Below are 25,991 nucleotides of genomic sequence, written 5' to 3'. Positions count from 1 at the left end.
CAAAACACTGTATAATTTGCATGCATCAAAAGCCTGCTTAAATTGGCTGAGTTAGAGAGGCGCCCGAGCAGCCTGGCAGTGATTGGTGCAGGATCGAGTTAGAAAATTTGTTTTGTGGCAATATACAGACAATTTTTGTTTAGCGACATATTGAAACATTTTTCAGAATATACTCGGCGTATAAGATGACCCCCAATTTTCAGTTGACTTTTTTTTGTTTCAAAAGTTGTCTTATACGCCGGAAAATACAATATTAAAAATGCAAACTATTGGGGCCTGAGAGATAGCATGGAGGTAATGAGTTTGCCTTGCATGCAGAAGTATGGTGGTTTGAATCCCAGCATCCCATATGGTCCCCCGAGCCTGCCAGGAGCAATTTCTGAGTGTAGAGCCAAGAGTTACCCCTAAGCATTGCCGGGTGTGACCCAAAAACCAAAAACCAAAAAAAATAAAGCAAACTATCAAATAAAAAAATGTGAGCTATCTATGGGTGCTAGAATCATGAACAAATTTCTTTGATGTTCTCCTCTCCTTTCTACTGCATTTTTTTTTTGCATTTTTTTTTAATTTCTAAAATTTTAAAGGAGTTTTCCTTTTTTCTAATTATTATTTCTTTTCTTTGTTTTTGATTTGGGACCACACCAGTGTTCAGGACTTACTCTGACTCTGCACTAAGAAATGACTTCTGGTGATGTCAGGGGGTCCATATAGGATGTTGGAGATTGAATCTAGACCAGCCACGTGCAAGGCAAGCATCCTACCAGCTGTACTATCAGGCCAGCAGCCCCTGTAGCACTCATCATAATGAAGTTCTGGGGGCCGAAATAATAACATAACAGGTAGAGCATTTGCCTTACATGCAGCCAACTCAGAACCTGGCATCACTTATGGTCCCCCAAGCCTACCAGGAGTAATTTTTGTGTACAGTCAGGAGTAACCTGAGTGCCACTGGATGTGGTGATTGATAGATAGATAAATAGATAGATAGATAGATAGATAGATAGATAGATAGATAGATAGATAGATAGATAGATAGATAGAAGATAGAAGACAGACAGACAGACAGACTAGAGAGATAGTACAGCAGTAGAGCATTCACATTGTATACAGCCAATTCAGGACAGATGGTGGTTCGAATCTCGGCATCCCATATGGTCCCCCGTGACTGCCAGGAGCAATTTCTGAGTGCAGAACTAGGAGTAACCCCTGAGTGCCACTGGGTGTGACCCTACCAAAAAAATTAATAATAAATAAATAATAAAATCGGATTTTTTTAGAGTTGAGTAAAAGAAACAATTGATCTAAAAATAAGATCCGGCAAGATGGAATATAATTAAAAACATCTTTATTGTTGGAGACAGTATCCTGTCAGAGGATCAATTTTTCTGTCTTCTGTCTTTTATGCAGCCTTTTACCTAAGGCTGCCCATCTGCTGACTTTGCTGTAAGCTTTTGTGCTAACAGGAAAGGTATTTCACAGCTGAAGGAGATTTTTCTTTGAAGCCAAAGAGAAAAGTGAACACCCCCAATGCTAGTTCCAGATCTAGACCACTCCCTTTAGCTTCTTTCCGGAGTTAACAGCTAACTTCAAAAACCTGCCCCTTCACAGACTAATGTTAGCCCAGATAAGCGGCTGCAGATCCCACTTTGGAGACATAAGGTCTCTCTCCCCTTTTTGAATATTTTACTGCCTTTGTTCTACAACCTTCGCGCCAAAAAGTATGATTGACATGTCCTCCTTTCCTGCCCATTTCTCCTCCTCTATATAAGAGGTGCTGGATCAATAAATTTTGCCTCTGATCGGAAACTTCGCCTGGGGTCTTCTTTACTAACCTCTCTCAGATTTTTTACAGGTGTGGTTGTTCTTTTAACCCAGCCAAATAAGAGTGCGGAAGTCCAAGAGCCTCCCAGCCGTTTCCCTGCTGGCCGGGCCCCTCCGGGGGGCTTTAGGACCCCGCATTTTGGCGCCCAACGCTGGGCTCGAAGACCAAAACTACACTCGGACGACCAGAGAGCGGGCGAGTCCGGAGCTGTTTTGTAAAACGCAGAAAAGGACCTCATCAAGGTAAGCGTATAAACAGTCAGCCCTTGATCAAAATAAACTGCAGTATTTTCGTCGTCCCCCCCGCCGCCCCCTAATTGGCTTTTGGGGGCTTCACTCATTGGCTCCGCTACCATGAGTATTCGCTAAATAAACTTAAATTCATTAAAGAGATACAGTCTGAATTAAAAAACAGACATAGAGGTTACCAAAAAACATATTTATAATTTCTTAATGTTTTGTTTATGATGTTTGCCAAAAATCTAGTTTTCAGGTTCCTGTCGCTTTAAATCTCTCAGTTCCCTCCCTCCTTTAACCCTTCATCTTCACTTCTGCCGCTTCAACCTCTGTGCTAATCCTGTTAAAGCCGCTGCTTTTTTCCCTAAGCAGCTCTCCCCGGCGGGCGGGCGAAAATTCCGCCGCTTTCCCCCCCGCGCTGTTAATCTCTAGCCGGCGGGCAGGCAAAAACCTAGTCTCTAAGCTCTTATAGAAACAACACCCTTTTTCCAGGTCCTAGCTTGTCAGCAGCTCCGTGCCTAAAAGTCACTCTCCAAAGTGCTAACCCCCGCCGCCACTCCCTTCTCTATGCCTGCACCCCCCACAGCCCCCCGCGGGGCAGAGTGCCGGCGAGCAAAAAGCTGCAGGCTGATGGACGCTGCAGCCGGTTCTATCGGGCCTCACCTTGCCATTACGGTGGGAGGCAAACCCTTTACAGGCCTTCTTGATTCTGGTACAAATATTACCTGTTTCTCCTCTATTAACTGGCCCACTAATTGGCCTACGACAAGCTCCCATGACACTATCTTTGGGGTCGCAGGCACCGTCACACAAGCCCTTGTCAGCGCCAATAAATTGCTTTGGCAGAACGACAACGGAAACACTGGCTTTATTCGCCCATATATTATCCCTGACCTGCCCATTAACTTGTGGGGCAGAAACCTCATGAAGCAAATGGATGTCTTTTTCATTACGTGCAAAAATTCTGCGGTTTTCAAACAAGTAATACGTTAGGGCTACACGCCCTCTACAGGCCTAGGTAAAAATTTACAAGGCATCCCCAAACCCATTCCTATTCCTGAACGCCTAAAATTAAGCTATTCACACGCTTTCCCGGCTTTTTAACCTACCCCCAAGCAAAATAAATTACATGGTGTTCAAATACACCTGTCCGGGTTAGCCAGTGGTCGTTGCCTGCAAAAACTTCAGGCTGCTTCAAAAATTTAAGCGAGCAAAACGGTCCTCCCCCCCCCCCTCCTTCCATCCCTTAACAAGCGTTCCTTTCTCCTAAGTCGATATGCCTGAGTTAAAAATGTTTTTCTAAAAATAAAGGCCACAGTTGGTGAAATTAAAAAGTATATTTCTATTAAAAATTATTTTTAATCTTAAAAGTATATAAAGTTTGTAAAGTGGTTCATGTCATGGGCATTTTTTAGTAGCTTAGGCTCCTTAATCTGCATTTAGGTGTTTCTTATATTTTGTCTTTTTAATTGCTCTTTCCTTCCCATATTTGCCATTCAAATCTAATAGTCAAATAACATTTTGTAACATTTTTAACATTGTTTTTAAGAACCTCTGCATTGAAAAAAAACAGCAAAACTCCTTTGTTTAAATTACTGCACATGTTTACAAAGTTAATTCTTTAAAAACTAAAATAATACAAGTAAGCAAAATAAGTTGGTCAGCTTTCCTTAACAATAGTGTGTAAACATTCCAAAACTCTAAACTAAGCCTAAGCTCTTTTAAATGCATAATAAATATAGCAAAATAGCATTGCCATTTAAAAAAAAAAAAAAAAAAAAACTTAAACCAAATAGTCTAAACCTTAAAGGCAATTAAATAGTTCAAACAGTGGCATAAAAGCCATTTTAAAAACAATAACAGTGTAATAACTAACTAAATAAATTTGTTCATAAATGTTCATAATATTAAACCTTAAGTAGCTTTGTCCTTTTTCTTAATTTCAAGCCTAATTTTAAACTCAAAGGTAAGTAAAAATAATTTTGCATTTTCCAAGTTTAATCTTAAATTGTCTCTGTTCATGTTGTGGTTAGCCTTTTTTAAAATAATATTGTTAATTAGCATTATAAAGGTACCTAAATTTTATAAGCAAATTAACAAGTGTTAAAAATAATTTGGTCTTCAGCTCTAAGTGTAAAAATACATCAAATGCCTTTAACTATATTTTATAATGTCTAAACATCTTGTTAATTTGGTATCTAATATTTTTTACAAATTATTCACTTTAAGTCTTCATAGTAAAAACAGTTGTTTGTTTTTTAAGTCAGTTTCTTATACCTTTAATAATCATAGTTCATGCTCTCGTGTTTAATCATAAAAATTTTAACACTTTATTACAGCTGTCTTACTATTCTACTGTGAAACCAATTTATAACAAACCTGTTCCTTTACAGCACATAATATCATACTTCAAAGTTAAAACTCCTTCTACAGTGCTCATTTTTTAAACTGCTAACATTTTACTTCATGTTTTCAATTTCATGTTAAAATAGTTTTTAAAATGTTTTGTGTTAAAAACTAAACCTTAAAATTTATTTTCAGCAGTTCCACTCCAGCTACATTAACAGAATTTTTTTACAAACATGCCGGCTAAATATTTAATAGCGCTTGTTAATTTTTCCAATGCATTTTTTGAATAAATCCTCTTGTCTGTTCATGTGTGTGTGTTATGCGTGAAAGTGGCCACAATGTTGTGTTTCGTGTTGTTTGTTCTGTCTGTCTATTTGTTATTTTTGCATTTCTATAAATACAATTTTTATAGCCTTATCCATTTTTAAAATTTCAATTAATTTTTTTACCTGGCTTAGTCTCGTCATCTATAAACTGTGAAATCCTGCCAAAAAATCCTGTGCTAAGCTAGCTTTGTTCTATCAGCATGGCAAAAAAGGTAGGGGATGGTAAACCCCAAAAATTTCTCAAATGGCCATCAGGAATAACTTTTTCCTGGAGAATTTCTGGACTTTGCAATCCCCAACTTTCTGCTGTGTGTAGTTAAGGCCAATATTATAAGGCCAAATGTGGCTAGAAAAAGAAGCATCTAGCTTTAAAATAATAACTAAGAAGTTTAAAAAAAAAATCATTTAAGTTCAGTTTAAAGGTTTCAAAATGCATTCCTGTGGCATTCAAAAATAATCATTTTACCTCCTGCCAAGTTGTTTTCTTATAAACCTCCTACAGCTTCCTGCAGTCCTATCTTCACCCACTTCAAAACAGCCTGTCACCCCCTGCTAGCCCACCATTCCTGCCGGACCTGTTTCTAACTGACTCTGCCTAAAGAAAATGCTGAAATTGGTACTCTGCCTGGCTGTCCTTGATGCCCACTGCCACCAACCACCCCCTTCGCACCAAGGCTTCATTAATTTGTTTGCTCCACTTCACTCTCCCTTGCAAGACGATGACAACACCTCTGGTTCCTTCTCTTCACCCTTTGCTGCCCATGCTGTCCTCCGGACCCCCCTCCTCTTCTCAGCTCATCCTTGTCATGATCAACGCTTCCGCCCTCCGTCCAAACGCAGACGCCTTCGGTACCTGCTATTCACCCACCTCGAACCTCATCCTGCAGATGGTCAACGCCTCCACCATCACTAACCCTGCCTATCTGCTATTCATCTCAACCACCCTTCTGCTTTGGTAACCCCCTGCCTGTCTCTGACCCCTTCGCTCTGCGATCCAGCCCCAAGCCTCACTTCAGCATCACCTTCAAACAGGTGGTAAAACTTGGACTTTGCCTTTTGGTACCCAATATAATTCCCCCTATTAAAAATTGTAATCAAATTCTTGTCATTAATTCCTCCTTTCAGTTCATAATTGCCCCCAATTTAACGTTTCTTGCCTGTTTCACTGATTTATCTCCCCCATTGTTTCACATTTGTTTTTTCAGTCCTAAAACTACTGTGTTTTCATTGTTTTAATGCCTAACTTACCTGTCAAACCTGCTCTCACCCTAGCCTTATTCATAGGCCTGGGTGCTACCGGTGTAAGCACAATAATTTATTCATTGGTTCATACTTAAAAATCTGTTACTGCCTTAAGTATAACTGTTGTTACAAATGTTTCAAACTTACAATAAGTTTACAATACTTAAAGCACACTATTGTCTCCCTAGCAAACATAGTGCAGCTAACCACTGTGGTTTAATTTGGTATTTTTCTTTTTTTTTAGGAAGGGGGAATCTGTGTAGCCCTTAAGGAACAATGTTGTACAGTGTTCAACACATTGGTGATGGTATGATAGAATTTCTGAGCCATTTTAATCAAGAACAAAGTTGGTACCAGGGCTGGTTTTTCTCTTCTCCTTGGCTTCACACAATACTGTCCACTGTTTTGGGACCCCTCATTAGCCTCATGCTGCTCCTTTCCCTTGGCCCATGGGCTCTACGCAAACTCACGAACCTTGTTAAAAATCTGGCAGATGATAAGGAAAAAAACCTCTGTTCAGGTTCACTGCCAACTAGCCCCACGTGTTTCCTGTGAAAACTTGGCTATAGTCACCAAGCCGCCCCTCCAGCCACTAAGTTTCCAGGAGATTGAGCGCATCGCTAACAGACGGAGCTCGCTCCGGTCTTTGTGCTCTTGGCTGTGGAGATGCCTACGACGGGATTAGTAGGGTCCCAGTTAGGGCATGGCCCCAAAAGGCTACGGCGTATAAATCGAACCTCCGTGCACACCCACCGCGTCCGTAGCCATCATTTTAAATGCGGCTGATGGCCATGTCCGACCTGGTCAAACCCTGCACGCCTAAGACAGGGTCTTCCACCCACGCACGACTTTCCTTCTTTTATTAGAAGAGAAAGGGGGAGATGTTGGAGACAGTATCCTGTCAGAGGATCAATTTTTCTGTCTTCTGTCTTTTATGCAGCCTTTTACCTAAGGCTGCCCATCTGCTGACTTTGCTGTAAGCTTTTGTGCTAACAGGAAAGGTATTTCACAGCTGAAGGAGATTTTTCTTTGAAGCCAAAGAGAAAAGTGAACACCCCCAATGCTAGTTCCAGATCTAGACCACTCCCTTTAGCTTCTTTCCGGAGTTAACAGCTAACTTCAAAAACCTGCCCCTTCACAGACTAATGTTAGCCCAGATAAGCGGCTGCAGATCCCACTTTGGAGACATAAGGTCTCTCTCCCCTTTTTGAATATTTTACTGCCTTTGTTCTACAACCTTCGCGCCAAAAAGTATGATTGACATGTCCTCCTTTCCTGCCCATTTCTCCTCCTCTATATAAGAGATGCTGGATCAATAAATTTTGCCTCTGATCGGAAACTTCGCCTGGGGTCTTCTTTACTAACCTCTCTCAGATTTTTTACAGGTGTGGTTGTTCTTTTAACCCAGCCAAATAAGAGTGCGGAAGTCCAAGAGCCTCCCAGCCGTTTCCCTGCTGGCCGGGCCCCTCCGGGGGGCTTTAGGACCCCGCACTTTATAATCTACGCTGTTTAAATTCGTTACGAGATATAATAAATATTCAGATATTGTCTTTAAAGATAGGTATACTGCAGAAAAAAACACTAGTTTTCTTGGGGCCAGAGTGGTGGTGCAAGCGGTAGGGTGTTTGCCTTGCACGCAGCTAACCTAGAATGAACCGTGGTTCAATCCCCCAGAGTCTCATATGGTCCCCCAAGCCAGGAGTGATTTCTGAGCACATAGCCAGGAGTAACCCTGAGCGTTACCAGATGTGGCCCAAAAATCAAAACAAAACAAAACAAAAAAAAAAAACCACTAATTTTCTATAAAATCTTCAAAGACATAGAATCTTCTGTAAAGATAGTAGAAGCAAGAAAGAAGTCTAGCCAACTAAACAACTCCACAGATTTAACATAGTAGAATAAGGTCAAGAACGATTCTGAGACCAGACAGACAGGTTGGTCCAGGGGTTAAGGTGACTGCCTTGCATGAAGTCAACCCTTGTTTGACCCCTGGCAGCACATGGAACCCGACCTCTGACAGGAGCAGCCCCCTAACAGATCTGAAGAGCAGCCCTGGAGCACTCCTGGAGCACTGTTAGCCATGGCCTAAGAAATCCTCCTTCCAAAAGAGAACAGTTCCACATAGATTCTGCTCAAATATATCACAGCCACCACAGCTGCATTGCCAAAGAGGGCCAGAGCGCACAGAGAAGAACAAAGGCCAGCCTCAAGTCCTTCCAGATGGGCAAACCACTGAGAATCCTGGCACAGAGGTGAACCCAGTTTCAATTACAAAAACCAACTGAAGAGATGACTCAGGGCTGGAGCATATGCTTACTAAATATGAGCCCAGGGTTTGGTCCCTTAAAAAGTGGGTATAACCCCAAAATAGAAAACAGCAACACTAAACATCTGTTATCCAGGGATAGCTCATTGGTGAGTACCTGCCTTGCAAGCCTGAAACCCCAAGTTCAATTCCAAGCACCACCTAACATGCTGAATACAACCCCTGTGGCAGTGCCGTCAGGGATTTCCAACACTTAACCACCCCACGGGGGTGATGCTTGTCAGCCCCCTGGAGAGTCCTGCGAATTCCAGAAGCAAGTGCACAGCCACCAAAGCATAGCAATAACAAAAAAAGAAGTACTAGAATCCTGAAAGGAGTGATCCTGATTGCAGAGCCAGGAAGAGGCCCTGAGCACTGCAGGGTGTGACCAATGCCCCCCACCTTAAACACACACGGCACACACACATGTGCACACGTACACGTACAAGCCTGGAAATATCAAACTAAAAAGAATAAGAATAGGGCCGGAGATATAGCATGAAGGTAAGGCATTTGTTTGCCTTGCATGCAGAAGGACAGCAGTTCAAATCCCGGCATCCCATATGGTTCCCGAACCTGTCAGGAGCAACCCTAAGCGCTGTCGGGTGTAATCCAAACTCCCCACAAAAAGTAATAATGTAAAGAAAAAAATTGGGGGGCCGGAGAGATAGCATGGAGGTGTTTGCCTTGCATGCAAAAGGTCAGTGGTTCGAATCCCAGCATCCCATATGATCTCCTGAGCCTGTCAGGAACAATTTCTGAGCATAAAACCAGGAGTAAACCCTGAGCGCTGCTGGGTGTGACCCAAAAACCAAACAAACAAACAAAAATTGGGTGACCGGAGTGACAGCATAGTGGTAGGGCATTTGCATGCGACTGACCAGCACTGACCCGGATTCAATCCTGGGCATCCCATATGGTCTCCAGAGCATATTTTGCCAGGAGCAATTTCTGAGAGCAGAGCCAGGAGTAACCCCTGAGAGCCACTGCATGTGGCCCAAAAAAAAAAATTGTATTTACCACATTAAAAATCCTAACAATACCGGGCTGGAGAGATAGCATGGAGGTAAGGCATTTACCTTTCATGCAGAAGGAAGGTGGTTCGAATCCAGACATCCCATAGGGTCCCCCAAGCCTGCCAGGAGTGATTTCTTAGCGGAGAGCCAGGAGGAACCCCTGAGCACTGCCAGGTGTGACTCAAAAACAAAAACAAAAAAAATTTCTTTGGGGCTGGAGAGATAGCATGGAGGTAAGATGCAGGAGGTCATCTGTTCGAATCCCAGCATCCCATATGGTCCCCTGTGCCTGCCTGGAGCAATTTCTGAGCCTGGAGCCAGGAATTACCCCTGAGCACTGCCGGGTGTGACCCAAAAACCACAAAAAAAAAAAAATCCTAACAATACCAGGAGTGAGTTGATTTATGGCAAAGAGAACATTGCAGCCGAGAAAAGATCATCTTTTCAATGCTGATGCACAGTCAAGTTGAGTATATTCATAGAGACAAAAAGTAAAATTGACTCTTATGGATGTAAAAAAACTTTCAAACTTGACGGTGAATTTAAAATGTAAAAGGTCAGGACCTGGGGCCAGAGTGATAATTACAGTAGATAAAGGTACTTTTCTTTTTTTTTTTTTTTGGTTTTTGGGCCACACCCGGTGATGCTCAGGGGTTACTCCTGGCTATGCGCTCAGAAGTCGCTCCTGGCTTGGGGGACCATATGGGACACCGGGGGATCGAACCACGGTCCCTCCGAGGCTAGCGCAGGCAAGGCAGGCACCTTACCTTAAGCGCCACCGCCCGGCCCAATACTTTTCTTGTACTAGCCAGCCAGGTTCAAATCCCAATCCCCAGCACCAATTATAAATCCTGGAGCCCAGTTCTTTGCTCAGGAGTGATCCATGAGCATCAACAATAAGAAACAATAATTCAAATTAAACAAAAAAAAAAAAAAAAGAAACAATAATTCCTGAGAATCAACAATAAGCACTGAACATAGCCAGCTCTAGAATAAAAAAAAAGAAGCTTTTTCCTGGGGCCAGAGAGACAGTACAATGAGTAGGGCATTTGCGTTGCATGAGGCAAATTCGGGTACTATCCCCAGTACCCCATATAGTCTCCTAAGCCCTCCAGGAGCATCCTAAAGCATACAGTCTAGTAAGCCCTGAGCAAATATGTGTGTGATTCCCCCCCCCTAAAAAAAAAATAATTACTTTTTCCTATAATTGAATACTGAAAAGAATTAAAGCAAAGGCAATTCAATTATTACCATTTTTCTTGGACTGCAATCTCTAAGTATTTCTTTTTAAAATACAAATAAAATTATATTGTAATCAAATATCTGGTTTATTATAAAAAAATAAAACTAATAAAGCAATGGGAAGAAAATCATTTAAATCTCTCTAATGCATCCCATAGTGAAAAACTGAATCGAGACAAATATGATCAGTACAAGAGTCAAGGCGCAGCTCTGTGCGCAGCAAACCCCGCTTCTCTACCCAACACTGCAAACCGTCCAGGCGCTACCAGGAATGCCCCTGAGCACAGCTGGATGTGGCTCAAACCCTCAATCCCCACCTCACCCCACCCCCCCCAAAAAAAACAAAGAAAACAACTGTCATCAATGGTTCTTTGTTGCTTGTACCATCTGAGTGGGATGTACCTCTGGACTGGCCCCCTAGCCCTACCTATTCTTCACCCAAAGGGGTGGTCCTGTTCTCCCCAGTTGGGTCAGAGGGTCTTCCGGTTTCGGACCCACAGCTAGTGTGTCTGCCGGCCGGTATCTTTGCCTGCTTGCTGAGAGATTGTGGTGGAAGTTTCTGAACCTGTTTTATCTCCCTACCCTTGTGTGGATTATTTCCTGTTTCCAGACCCATGTTCCTCAATCCATGAGGCTTCTACTACAGTTCTTGAAACAAGAGGTAAGGACAGACTAATCATAATAGACAAATGAGGTCAACATAATCTAAATCTACTCACTGATTATGTGCATTCAAACATGCCATACTTGAAAATATACAATTTATGAACTATTCTTACTAAAAATAAACCAAAAAAATTTAACCAAGCCTTTACAATTAAAAGACTAAATGAGAAACATTTTAAGTGCACTTTAGGGGCCGGAGTGATAGCATAGCAGTAGGGCATTTGCCTTGCATACAGCTGACCTGGGACAGACCTGGGTTCGATCTCCAGCATCCCCGAGCCTGCCAGGAGCAATTCTGAGCACAGAGCCAGAAGTAATTCCTGAGTGCTACTGAATGTGGCCCAAAAACCAAAAAAAAAAAAAAAAATAATAATAATCTTAAAGAAAAGCTGAAAGAGAAAACTGCTATTTTTTTTTGGGGGGGGCCACACCCGGTAATGCTCAGGGGTTACTCCTGGCTATGCGCTCAGAAGTCGCTCCTGGCTTGGGGGACCATATGGGACGCCGGGGGATTGAACCGAGGTCCGTCTCCTAGGCTAGCGCAGGTAAGGCAGGCACCTTACCTCCAGCGCCACCGCCCGGCCCCAAAACTGCTATTTTTGAGCTGGTGTGGTAATAGTGCAGTGGGTGGGACATGTGCTTTGCATGTGGATGACCCAGGATAGACCTGGGTTCCATCCCCAGCATCCCATATGGTCCCCTGAGCCTGCCAGGAGTGATTTCTGAGCACAGAGCCAGGAGTAATCCCTGAGCACCACCCGGTGTGGCTCAAAAACGAAAACAAAAAAATAATTTTTTTAAAAGGTGATCTAGAGATCAGAGCAATAGTTCAGTAGATAGGACATTTACCTCACAGCCAAACAAGGTTCAATCATTGGCACCCTATGTTTCCCCCAAAATACCACTGGGTGTGGCCACCCGAGAAAAAGTGATCTGGACCAATTAATACATTGAAAGAAAGCAAGGCCTAAAGCCACGAACCTCTGTCCGGAAGCAAGAGCAATGGGTGACTGGCCGTTGGGAGGCCGAGGCTCCTCACAAGTCTTCATCTCCACCTCCACCTTATCCAGACACTGAAAGAGAAGCGACACACGACTGAGCATCTGCACACACACTGCACAGCACAGTCGACTTCACCCAGCTGAAGCTCCAAGACTAGGATAGTGCTGCACCCCTACTGGGTGCAGAAAATATTGTGGAGCAACAGCAAATGTAGATAGGCCTCGGCTTCTCCTCTCTATGCTCTCTCAGCAGCAGAATTTCCTGATAAGAATAGGATTAGCTCACAAGAGGAAATTAAAATAGATATCCACGTTAAAGGAATATTGCTATTTCTGGGCTAGAGAGATAGCGCAGCGGTAGGGTGTTTGCTTAGACGCTGAAGGACAGTGGTTCGAATCCCGGCATCCCATATGGTCCCCCAAGTCTGCCAGGAGCAATTTCTGAGCGTAGAGCCAGGAGTAAACCCTGAGCGCTGCTGGGTGTGACCCAAAACCAAAAAACAAGAAACGGAAACAAACAAAAATATTGCTACTTTTGAGGATTCTGGTCTTGGGGATAAAATATATTCAAGTCAATTCCTGGAGCACTTTCCTTTTTTTTTTTTGTTTTGTTTTTTTGTTTTTTGTTTTTGGGCTATACACAGTGGCACTCAGGAATTACACCTGGCTCTGTGCTCAGAAATCACTTCTGGTAGGCTGAGAGACCAATAGGATGCCGGGAATAGAACCTGAATCCATCTTGGTCAACTGCATGCAAGGCAAAGCGGAGTAATTTCTTTTTTTTTTGGGGGGGGGGTGGTCACACCATATGGAGGACCATATGGGATGCCGGGATTCAAACCACCAACCTTCTGCATGCAAGGCAAACACCTTACCTCTCTTGCCCCAAACGGAGTAATTTCTAAGCACAGAGCCAGGTGTAACCCCTGAGTGCCAACAGATGTAGCCCCAAATCCCCTCCCCACAAAAAATAATAAAATCTAAAGAAGAGTCAGAGAGATAACTCAGAGAGTAAGCTATTTGCCTTGCTCTCAGCCAGCTTCTGACTGGATTCCCAGCACTGCATATGGTCCCCTAAGCCCAGCCAGGAGTGATTCCTGAGCACAGAACCTAGGGTAAACCTGAGTATTGCCAGGTATGGCTCAACCCCTAAAAGAGTCAAAAAGATAAGGGCTCACAAGAAAGGTCAAAGAGCTAGAGTACATGTGTGGATCAATCTCCCATACTGCATGGCCTTCCTAGGGTTACTAGGTACAGCCCTGGTGACCCCTAGAACCACTTGAAAGAACTCCCTGCCCCCAAAAATCATGTTTCCTGGGTCATGTATGTCAGGGTTAATCATTATCAGACCAGCAGTTCTAAAGCAAGTCAGATAATGCCAAGGTCTCAGAGATGCTCCCTCCATGCCTCCAGATTCTTCCATTGCTCAGGACTCTTCTCTTTGATCCTTCCAACCCCTACCCCAGCCAGCCCCATCTGGCTACATGCAATCAAGGAAGGTCATTACCAAGCAAATTGGATGTGTCTTCAACTTTGTCCACTGGATCTAAAAGAGGAAAGAAGCAGAGCCAGTGTTATGGAAGACAGGGCAGGGCCAGAGCTACAGTATCGTGGGTAAGGCACTTAACTTTCTACACAGCTGACCTGGGCATCCCGTTAATCCCCCATGCCCACCAGGAGTAATCCCTGAGTGCAGAGCCAGGAGCAAGCCCTGAGCTCCAGTGGGTATAGCCCAAAACAAAGCAAGGATTGTTGGCCCATGAGAACAGCGGCACTTTGACCAGCTCTTACTAGAAACTCGATAGCACTCTGGCCCCTTCTCCCCTCAAGGAAGTCCTGTTGCACTCTGACCCAGTTCTCACCCGGATGGAAGCCCGGTTGCAGTAGACTCGGGTGATGGCCAACCAGGTGGGCAGATCCAGCACATTCTGGAGGACCTCTTCATCCAGCTCCAGGTTGGTGAGCTGGCCCTCCCCCTTCAGAGTGCTTAAATTGATCTTATCCGGGGAGAGATTCTTAGTGAACCTAAAAGGAGAGGCGATAAGAAGCTATTTATTTCCCCGGGAGTCAGTTGAACATCTAAATAGTCATTAAAAACACTTCAGAATCAGGATACAGGAGGATGATAAAGAACAATGTTTCTGGGGCTGTAGAGCTAGAACAGCAGTCGGACATCTGCCTTGCAAGCAGCTGACCCAGGACGGACATTGGTTCGAATGCCGGCATCCCATATGGTCCCCCGTGCCTGCCAGGAGTGATTTCTAAGCGCAGAGCCAGGGTAACCCCTGAGTGCTGCTGGGTGTGGTCCAAAAAAAAATATATATATACACATATATATCAAATGTTAGGTGAGACCTATCAGTTTACTCAGGACTGTGTCATCTTTCAACCCCAAAACCTCAGTGAGGCCCAGGGATAGCTCAGAGCTAGAGGGATTGTCATGCAAGCATAAGGCCCCAAGTTCAACCCCTGGACCACCTCCCCACCACACTCCTCACTTGAGTGTCCACTCAGATGCTCTGCTATTTCCAGATCACAAGACATGTGTGCAAACTCTGGCATGACACACCAAAGGAGTGCAAGAACTGTGAGCAAGTGTGAGACAATAACCAAAAAGGGGGGAGGAGGGGAGAGCAAAGGGGTGAAATACATAAAATGTAAAATAAGTCAATTAATCCACACAATAGTCTTTAAAGAACAAGGAGCACTGGGGACTCTGAGGAAATAGCCGTAATAGTAGCGACACTGAGCCTGATGTTCCTGAGTGTCTGCATAGAAACACCGCAGGGGGAGGACGTTCAACGGAAGAGCACATGCTGTGGCCCCGGAGAAATAGCACAGCGGCGTTTGCCTTGCAAGCAGCCGATCCAGGACCAAAGGTGGTTGGTTCGAATCCCGGTGTCCCATATGGCCCACCCATGCCTGCCAGGAGCTATTTCTGAGCAGACAGCCAGGAAGTAACCCCTGAGCACCGCCAGGTGTGGCCCAAAAACAAACAAACAACAACAACAAAAAAAAGACGCCAAGTTGGACCCCGACCACTGCATGGTCTCCCCAGCATCTCCAGGAGCGCGCCTAATCAAAGAGCCAGAAGTAGCCCCTACACACCATTGAGTGGGGCTAGACTGGCTAGCACTATCTCCATCTATCTCTCAGCCAGAGAGATGCCACACAGCAGCACAAAAAGTCCGTAGATAAGGGGCCAGAATGATAGCACAGTGGGGAGGGTATTTGCCTTGCACAGGCCGACCCAGGTCCAATCCCCAGTATTCCATATGGTCCCCGAACCTGCCAGGAGCAATTTCTGAGTACAAAGCCAGGAGTAACCCCCTGAGCGCCGCTGGGTGTGACCCCAAGACAAAACAAAAGCTCGATAGGTGGGTTTTTTTGTTGTTTTTTTTTTTGGTTTTTGATCTTCAGGTCCCACCCAGCAGCGGCACTCAGGGGTTACTCCTGGCACTGCGCTCAGAAATTGTTCCTGGCAGGCTTGGGAGACCATATGGGATGTGGGGATTCGAACCACTGTCCATACTGGATCAGCTGCGTGCAAGGTAAATGCCCTACTGTTTTACTATCTCTCTGGCCCAATCATCTTTTTTATTAAATAGGGAGCAGGGAGACTGGAGAGATGATACAGAGGCTAAAGCAGAAAATGCCAACTAGGAGAGCCGCTGTGTGAATGGCCCCTGACGTCCCCAACCATAGCACATTTGGCGCCTCTTAGAGCAGACCCCCAACAAGCACCACTGCTGAGGGACAGCAAACCTATTGACAAGGCCAAGGGTGCAAGCACCACAGCCCATGTGCAATCACGACTATGAAAGGAGAGGCAATGAGGAGGAACAGATGAAGAAAAGTGATCATTTTGTGGCAAAGAGATAGTCTAGTGTGGATATAGCCTACACATGAGGGGAAAGTCATCCTCTGACCTGCAGAACCAAACATCGAACAGTAAAGACGCCATTTACCTCATGCTGAGCTCGGGAACTTCAAAACATCTCAGTCCCTGTGCTACCTCACATGAGGTGTGCATGACTAAAAAAAAAATTTTTTTTGAGCCACACACAAAAGAGCTCAGTGTTTACTTCTGTTTCTGCACTAAGAAATCACTTCTGGGGGCCGAAGAGATAGCATGGAGGTAAGGCGTTTGCCTTTCATGCAGAAGGATGCTGGTTCAAATCCGATATCCCATATGGTCCCCTGTGTCTGCCAGGGACGATTTCTGAGCATAGAGCCAGGAGTAACCCCTGAGCGCTGCCGGGTGTGACCCAAAAACAAAAACAAACAAACAAACAAGAATCACTTCTGGCAGGCTTGGCAAAGGACCATATGTGATGCTGAGGATCAAACCTGGAATAGCCGTGTGCATGGCAAACGCCCTACCCACTGAGCTATCGCTTCAGTCCCCAACTTAATTTAATTAAAAAACCATTTGCCCTTCTGGAGCCAGAGAAAAAGCTCACAAGGCTGCCCACATGCAGAAGGCCCAGGTTCCATCCCTGGCACCACATGCCAGCTTCCAGCACCATATGAAGCAACCCACACAGAGCCAGAAATAGCCCCGGGGGTGCCCCCAAACAGAACAACAACTAAAAGTCCCTGATCCATTTGTTTGTGGCTGCAATGACTGGGGCTTAGTTGTACTTCGGGGGTGTTCAGGGGGTGAGAAGGTCACAAGGTTGCTCATTGGAGGGTCTGGACCTATCCATAGTGCTCACATATCTTTGTATACATGTTAGTTGTGGTTCCTGCATACATTCTGCTGCAGTGCCAGGAATCAGACCCAAGAGCCATCACCAAAGTGTTCACTGCACATGGGATTACACTCATAACTCATGCCACAGGCACTACAGTTTCCATTACCCACTAAGCAGGATGGACCCCCTGGGACCCATGACCCATTTCTCACTTGTTTGCAAAGCTCACTCTACAGTCCTTGGGATCCCCATTTTATTTATCTTTTGTTTTTGTTTTGGGGGCCACACCTGGCAATGCTCAAGGGTAACTCCTGGTTCTGTGTTCGGAAATCACTCCTGGCGGGCTCGGGGGACCATATGTGATGCTAGGGATCAAAAACCTGGGTTGGCCGCGTGCAAGGCAAACACCCTACCCATTGTACTATCACTGCAGCCCTATTGGTCCCCCATTTTAAAGAGGAAGTGCTTGAGGTTCAGACGTGAAAAAATCAGTCCTGGATGTTGGCGCAGGAAGAGGCAGACTCTGAAACCAGGTTTGCGTGGTAGATGTTCTTCCTTCTGCCAACACAGTCACTCAACACATTCTCTTAGTATTACATTTTTCCAAAAAGTACCTGGCACAGAAAACATTTCTAAACTGTCTCAGAAATGACTGATGGTCATTCTTTTCTTCTGAATGACTGGCCATTGATTGCCTACCCTACATAAGGGCAAACCTAAGTCCTGTATGTAGCTTTACAGTACAACTTTCTCAACTACCTTTCTACACGTCAGCAGATGAGCAGAATCTATCTTGGGCTTGTCCAGCCGTAATATCCCGTCTCTGGCCTGACATTGACACAAGACTGACCAGCTCCAATCAAAAGATCAAAGAGCTTGAGGGCATGAAAGTGGAGTCTCCAGGTGCAGCCTAGGTGCTGCTGACAGCAGCAGAGCCTGTGCCCAGCATTTGGTTGCAGATGATTTTTCGTGATGCTCAGGGGCTACCTCTGGCTCTCTGCTTAGTGTTCTAGGGAACATGTGGTACTGGGGATCAGATGCAAAGCAAGTGGCTTAACCCCCATTCTATCAGCCTCATTAAATTGTTTCATTTTAAGATTCCTCCTAACGCAATAATTCTTTGAATCTGAGAACCTAAAAATCTTCACTCCCCCAACGTGGGCTCCATGTTCACAAAGATGTCTGAGAGCCCTTCTCGGGCGTCACTGTGGCAGATTGCAGTCCCCTGGCGGAGACGAAACCAGATCAAAATCTGTTTTCCCAACTTGATTCCACCCTAGCTTCTGTGCTCTGGTAACACCAACAGATGGCCAGCAAATGTTTCCCCACAGACGGCAAGAGAAATAAATAGCCAGCGCCTTTTAGCTTTTTCAGCCACCCTTGGACTCAGTGCCACCAGCCTCAATTAGCAACACACATGCTGAATGAAGTGGCGCCAGGAGCTGTGCGCTGCTTTTAGGTCAGGTCCCAGGACGGCACTTTCCTCGGTTGAGCAAACGTCCATCCACAAACCGCCCCCAGTCACCGCCCCCGTAGGTCACCCTTAACCTAGTCTTTGTTATTACTGGAATGTGCTGGCAGAAATCAGCTGAATTCTTACTTTTTAATTTGTTTTCCTCCTGCAGGAGGTCCAAGGCTACCACTGGCAATTCCTAGCCAACCAGGTTGGTGGTTCAACACAAGAGCCTAAGGATGTAATGCTGCTCAGGCCATGCCAGTGCCTGGGATTACCCAGGCCACTGTGGCATTGCTGGGGGCCTTGAGGCCTTCAGAGTTGCACCTGGGATACTTGGGGACCAGGTAGTGCTGGGAATCAAACTGGGTTGGGCGAATGCTAGCATGTACCATAACTGCCGTACGATCTTCTGTTCCCCAAATTCTTAAGTATTTGTTTGATAAAATGAGCTATACATGTTGATTTTAAAAGTGAATTGAGGGCTGAAGGGGTCACTTGCCTTGCACACAGCTTGATTGGGTTTTTTTTTTTTTTTTTTTTTTTTTGGTTTTTGGGTCACACCTGGCAGTGCTCAGGGGTTATTCCTGGCTCCAGGCTCAGAAATTGCTCCTGGCAGGCACAGGGGACCATATGGGGCGCCGGGATTCGAACCGATGACCTCCTGCATGAAAGGCAAACGCCTTACCTCCATGCTATCTCTCCGGCCCCTTGATTGGGTTTAATGTCAGCACTGCAAAATGTTCTCTGAGGCCCCACCAGGAGTGACAACCTCCAAGCACAGCAGGGTGTGACCCCAAAACTAAAACTTTTTTAAAATAAAGTAAAACTCGAAAAAGAGAGGGCCAAAGCGGTGGCATAAATGGTATGGCATTTGCCTTGCATGCGCTGACCTAGGACGGACCATGGCTTGATCCCCTGACGTCCCATATGGTCCCCCAAGCCAGGAGCAATTTCTGAGCACATAGCCAGGAGTAACTCCTGAGCGTCACCAGGTGTGGCCCAAAAACAAGAAAAAGGAGAAGGAAGGAAGGAAGGAAGGAAGGAAGGAAGGAAGGAAGGAAGGAAGGAAGGAAGGAAGGAAGGAAGGAAGGAAGGAAGGAAGGAAGGAAGGAAGGAAGGAAGGGAGGGAGGGAGGGAGGAAGGGAGGGAGGGAGGGAGGGAGGGAGGGAGGGAGGGAGGGAGGGAGGGAGGGGAGGGAGGGAGGGAGGGGAGGGAGGGAGGGAGGGGAGGGAGGGAGGGAGGGGAGGGAGGGAGGGAGGGGAGGGAGGGAGGGAGGGGAGGGAGGGAGAGAAGGAAGGAAGGAAGGAAGGAAGGAAGGAAGGAAGGAAGGAAGGAAGGAAGGAAGGAAGGAAGGAAGGAAGGAAGGAAGGAAGGAAGGAAGGAAGGAAGGAAGGAAGGAAGGAAGGAAGGAAGGAGATGGCTTTTGCACCAATGTAACACTGAAAAATCAAAAACCGTTTGGGGCTGGAGCTATAGAGTACAGAGATATGGCATTTGCCTTGCATATGGTTGACATGGGTTCCATCCCTGGCATCCCATATAGTTCTCTGAGTCTTCCAGGAATAACTTCTGAGCTCAGAGTCAGGATTAACCCCTGAGCATCACTGAGAATGGCCTAAAAACAAAACATCATTAATCAACCCATAATAAATTGTGAACCTTTATAGTTACATAGCTTCACTATCAACAAAGTGAAATTGCTGGATCAAATAACAACTTCTGACATTTTTTTGCTATAACTATCCTAATTGTGGGTTTATTGACATCTTTAAAAAGAAATAAAAAAGGGCCCAAGAGATAGCACAGCGGCGTTTGCCTTGCAAGCAGCCAACCCAGGACCAACAGTGGTTGGTTTGAATCCCAGTGTCCCATATGGTCCCCCATGCCTGCCAGGAGCTATTTCTGAGCAGACAGCCAGGAGTAACCCCTGAGCAACGCCGGGTGTGTCCCAAAAAAAAAAAAAATAGAAAAAGAAATAAAAAGACTGTTTTGATTTTGGGTGATTTGTTTCTGGAATTTTGGGGAGAGGGGTTTTTGGGTTACACCATTTGTGCTCAGGGTTCACTCCTGGAGATGCTTAGGAGACCATACACAGTACTGGAGAAAACAGCATTTCTTTGGTGACTAATAACGCTGAAAAAATTTCATTGTTCTTTTTATGTTATTGTTGTTGTTTGGTTGTTTTGCTGGTTTTGTTTGTTTTTTTTGGTGGTTGTCTTTTTTTTTTGATTTTAGGACCACCAAAAAAATTTTTAATAGAAAAGCATGCACTTCTTGCTCTTTGAGCCATCCCTCTGGCTCAAAAAAGTTCTTTCAGAACTTTTGCCCAATTTTAAATTGTTTTTTTTTTTCAGGGCCAGAGCAATAGTACAGCGGGTAAGTCACTTACCTTGCATGTGACCTGGCATCCCTGCCATCCCTTGGGTCCCTGAGCACCACCAGGAATGATTCCTGACTGCAAAGTCAGGTGTAATCCCTGAGCATGGCCAGGTGTGGCCCAAAAGAGTAAAAACTAAAAGTAATAAAAAATTTATTATGTTTGATCATATGACTTCATTATCAGCCATTAATTATCTAAATAACTTTTAGTCTCGTTCTAGTTATCTACTGCTGCTAAAGCAATTTAAACCTAATGCCATAAACAGAAGGCAGCAGCCAGTGCAGTAGCACAGGGCTTGCCTTCCATACAATCAACCTGGGTTGGATCCCTGGCATCCCATATGGTCCCTGAGTACCACTAGGAGTAATCCCTGAGTTCAGAACTGGAGTAAGCTCTGAGCACTGCCAGCCATGGACACCCACCCCCAAAAAAGAGGGCAGTCGTCTCACAGATGACGTGCTTTAGAAACCCACTGGGGAGGGGGGAGCAGAGAGCTAGCACAGTGGTAGGGTGTTTGCTTTGCATGTGTCTGACCAGAGTTCGATTCCCAGCATCCCATATGATCCCCCAGGCTGCCAGGAACGATTTCTGAGTGCAGAGCCACGAGTAACTCCTGAGCACTGCCAGTGTGGCCCAAATATGAACAAACAAACAAAATAAATCCATTTTGGGCAACCAGTATCTTTTCTGATGGAGGTGGGAGAAGTGGGGAGCGAGGGGAGTTGTCTTGAGAGTCCCACCTCAGTCTCCCTGGGAAAGTGTCTGGTGAGAAGGGCACTGAGGACTGGTGAAGCCTGCCACAAGCACCCACAAGGTATGAAGATTGGCGTCCCACAAGGCAGCTGAGGTACACTTGGTCTGCATGGCCCTTGATCCCCAGCACCCAAGTTCTAGGGAAACAGGAGTTCAGGCTAGAACAAGGAACTGCTCACTGAAGGAAAGGAAAGCTAGCCTTGACCTTCACCAGGATCCCAGGTTCATCAGCTCTCTCACAGTAAAGAAGTTACAAAGGAGATAATCAGTGAAGTGAGGAAAATGAGGAAATGAGGAAAGAGGGCAGGAGAGGGAGAGGGAGAGGAAAAGAGGGAGAGTGAAAAAGAAAGATAGAAAACTATTCCCAAAAGGATGGGGTAGGTGGATAATAGAGGAGTAATGTTTGCCAACATGTAGCCAACCCGAGATATATCCCTAGTATACACACACGCGCACACATTCTCTCTCCTCTCTCTCTCCTCTCTCTCTCTCTCCTCTCTCTCCTCTCTCTCTCTCTCCTCTCTCTCTCTCCTCTCTCTCTCTCTCTCCTCTCTCTCTCCTCTCTCTCTCTCCTCTCTCTCTCTCTCTCTCTCTCTCTCTCTCTCTCTCTCTCTCTCTCTCTCTCTCTCTCTCTCTCTCTCTCTCTCTCCCTCCCTCCCTCCCTCCCCCAGGAGCAATTTCTGAGCACAGAGCCAGGAGTAACAGAGCCAGGGATATATATATATATGTATCACATTCCCTGAACACTCAACTCAGTACCATTAAGTGTGAGCACAGAGCCAGGAGTAACAGAGCCAGGGATACCAGGAGCAATTTCTGAGCACAGAGCCAGGAGTAACAGAGCCAGGGATATATATATATATATATATATATATATATATATATATATATATATATATATATATATATATATATATATCACATTCCCTGAACACTCAACTCAGTACCATTAAGTGTGGCTGCCAAAAAGAGTGATTGAGCACTCCTTTGGAGGGAGGAAAGTTTTGTGAAGTGAACCACAAGTTGAGATGCAGCTAACCCCAGAATGTGGACATTCTCTGTCTTTACCAAGTTTGTTTAAAGAGCCTCCCCCAAAGGCTGGAAGATAGTTCAGCATGTAGGGAGCTTTCCTGGCACGCAGCTGAACCAGGTTCAATTCCCAGCACCAGAAATGGTCCCGAGCCTCACCTTGAACAGAGCGATTCCTAAGCACAGAGCCACGAGTACGCCCTAAGTGTTACCAGGTATGGCCTCAAAACAAAACAAACAAAAAAAATTTTAATTGGAGTCGGAGAGATAGCATGGAGGTAGGGCGTTTGCTTTGCAATCAGAAGGACGGCGGTTGGAATCTTGGTATCCCATATGGTCCCCAGAGCCTGCCAGGAGTGATTTCTGAGCATAGAGCCAGGAGTAACTAATCCCTGAGTGCTGCATGGTGTGACCCAAAAACAAACAAACAAAAAATTAATTAAAAAAAAATAAGAGGGCGCCAGAGAGATAGCACAGGGATAGGGTGTTTGCCTTGCACACAGCCAATCCAGGATGGACGATGGTTCGAATCCTGGCATCCCATATGGTCCTCCATGCCTGCCAGGAGTGATTTCTGAGCACAGAGCCAGGAGTAACCCCTGAACCCATGAATGTGACACAAAAACCAGGAAAAAGAGAGAGAGAGAGAGAGAGAGAGAGAGAGAGAGAGAGAGAGAGAGAGAAAGCTCCAGCCTCTGCAACTGTCCGCACTTGGGGCTTCACGTGTAGATGAGTCTTTCAGTAGGGTGTGGTCGAGCGAAGACTGATCTTGGCCCACCTTGACATTCTAGCACAGCTGTTTGTTCCTGTTCTCACCCAAAAGGGTCCTTCTCCACATCTGCGGATGTCCAGCTTCCTCTGGGACAGTTAACTCTTAGCAGATCTCTATTCCTGAATCCACAAAGGGGATTTGTCTACCTGGGCTTCTTTCCAACTGAAAACAGAGCAACTTCTTTGGATCCTATCTTGCAGTGCCAGGGATCAAACCAGGACCACCAACATACACCCAAGGCAAGTGCCTTAACCCCTATACTATCTCTCTGGCCCCTAGAGTAGATCATTTCTAGTACATTATTTCTTTGGGGGGGTCACTCCCAGTAACATTCAGGAGTTGCTACTGGCTCTTATGCTCTGGAGTCACTCCTGGTGAAGTTCAGAGGACCATATGCAGTGCCAGGGCAAGAAGGTGGGTTATCTGCATGCAAGGTAAGCACCTTACCCACCCTTGCCATGTCTATTTTTTTCCTTATTTTTGTAGACTGGGGGAGAAATGAATAAAAGAATTAGCTTCTACTCAGTCTTCCCCCCAGACTTGTGTCTTACTGTCCCAAAGGTTAATTACCAGAACAGAGAAGCAGCCCTGAACTGGACTCAACACTTTGGTTTAGTCATGGACAATCATAACAAGTTTAATATATTTTTCACTCCAGATATTTTGCTTTTTGAAGTCTTGATTTTACCTTTCTTTCCCCCCATAGTTTCCATTTCTCTACTGAGATTTTTTTTCTACTTATTCAATTACTATTACCTATTTGGGGAGGCTACACCCAGTGATGTCCATCTCTGCTCAGAGGCAATTCCAAGCCTGATGTTCAGGGGTCACTTCTGTTTTTTATTTTGTTTGTTTGTTTTTGGGCCACACCCGGCAATGCTCAGGGGTTACTCCTGGCTATCTGCTCAGAAATAGCTCCTGGCAGGCACGGGGGACCATATGGGACACCGGGATTCAAACCAACCACCTTAGTCCTGGATCGGCTGCTTGCAAGGCAAACACCACTGTGCTATCTCTCCGGGCCCCAGGGGTCACTTCTGATGGTGCTCAGGGACACGTGGTTCTAGGAACCAAACTCAGGCATTACCACAAGCAAAAGAGGTACTCCAACCCTAGACCTACACTACCAAAATTTTTGTTTTGCTTTGGTTTTTATTGGGGGGAGAGGCCATACCCAGCATTGTTCAGAGCTTACTCCTGGCTTTGAGCTCAGGGTTCACTCTTGGCAATACTCAGGGGACCATCTGGGGTGTTTGGGGATTGAACCTGGATTGACTGTTGAAGGTATCACACTACCTGCTGTACTATCTCTCCGGCCCCTATATTACCAAAATTTTCATAGGGGTCACACCTGGTGGTGATTTGAGGCTCAGTGCCATTACAAACAGTGCTCTGCTCAGGGGCACAAAACAATTGAGTGTTTAAAGGCTACTAAGACCACTTCTGGCAGGACTTGGAGAGGAGAAGGGGAAGGGACCTGAAGAGGAGGTGGTGGCTAGTGGCACCAGGAATTTAACCCAAGGCATTACACATGCTACATGTGTTTTCTACTATTCATGCCCTAAGTCTCCAATTCATTTAAGACTTCGTCTGCTAATTCGAACATCAGATTCACTTTGGAGTCCTTTTTGTTTGTTTTTGTCTTGGGGCCATACTTGGCAGTGCTCTGGATGTACTTCTGGCTTTGTGCTCAGGGGATTACTCCTGACAAAGGTTAGGGGACCATATGCAGTGCTGGGAATCAAACCTGAGTTGATCACATGCATGCAAAGCAAGCACCTTACCGTCTCCAGCACCTCCTCTTCCTCTTTCTGGGAAGCACACCTATCAGTTCTCAGGACCACTCCTGGGTCTGTACTCAGGGCTCGAGTCTTGCAGGGTTCAGGAGGCTATATGTGGTACTACCTGGGATCAAACCTGCCTCCTCCCTGCTGTACTTTCGCTCCAGCTCCCTGATTTGACTTTCACAGTTGACTACCGCTTGGAATTCTGGCTCCAGTTTCTTATCCAATGTTATCCAACAATTCATCCTCTTTCTTTCACACATTGCAAATCAACCACAATTTGTCTATGAATTTGATATGCTAAGCCAGGTTTTAAGAGTGCCATTTACAGGGGCCAGAGAGATAGCACAGGGGTTAAGGTGCTTGCCTTGCACACAGCTGACCCTGGCTTGATCCCCAAAACCCCCTGAGCACTCGTGGATGTGACACAAACCCCCCCCCCGAAATAATAACATAGTTTCATCCCATGTTTTCTCCTCATAACATTGATAAGATAAATAAAATTGGTTTTGAGGAAGGGTCAACATTTAGTGGCGTCTGCGTGCATGTTTGCCTGGATTTTCTCCGTGCCCGTCTCCCCTGCATCCTAACAATGAACACATCCGGTTCAATGACCTGTGGAACAGTCAGTGTGAATGACAGGATGTGCAGGTAAGCAAGCCCCAAGATTCGAGAATCCTGTCTAGGACGGGGTCCCACCTTGCTCCCTAAAGCTGCCAACAGAGGTTCCAACCACCATGATCCTGAACAGAATGTGGGTTGCAAAATGAGAGATCAAAGACAATTGATTGTCTAATATTAGAAGGATTTTGGGTCTTTAGAAGGTTGGCAATGTCTCTGTGACCACAAATATGCCCTAAGAACTTATCTTTTCTCCATTTTTCTTTTTAATATTTTTTTATTCCAGTCATGCAA

General features: G+C 45.4%; 1 protein-coding gene and 1 non-coding gene across 2 annotated transcripts in view; both read right to left on the bottom strand.

Moving 5' to 3' along the window:
• Positions 1-25,991, bottom strand: part of BLTP3A (bridge-like lipid transfer protein family member 3A) — a 79,713-nt gene that overhangs the window by 34,299 nt on the left and 19,423 nt on the right. The window contains exons 2-4 of the mRNA XM_049765234.1: positions 14,068-14,230; positions 13,713-13,751; positions 12,186-12,277 (exon numbers count right to left, since the gene is read on the bottom strand). Of these exons, the coding sequence (XP_049621191.1) occupies positions 12,186-12,277; positions 13,713-13,751; positions 14,068-14,230 (294 nt within the window). The remainder of the gene's footprint in view (positions 1-12,185; positions 12,278-13,712; positions 13,752-14,067; positions 14,231-25,991) is intronic.
• On the bottom strand, positions 23,771-23,905 carry LOC125996854 (small nucleolar RNA SNORA36 family). The gene has a single exon (XR_007491517.1). It is a non-coding gene; the product is annotated as a small nucleolar RNA SNORA36 family (small nucleolar RNA).

The sequence above is a fragment of the Suncus etruscus genome, chromosome 18 (genome assembly GCF_024139225.1).
Source record: "Suncus etruscus isolate mSunEtr1 chromosome 18, mSunEtr1.pri.cur, whole genome shotgun sequence".
In the NCBI taxonomy this organism is placed as follows: Eukaryota; Metazoa; Chordata; class Mammalia; order Eulipotyphla; family Soricidae; genus Suncus; species Suncus etruscus.
This window is presented reverse-complemented; position numbering and strand designations above follow the sequence as displayed.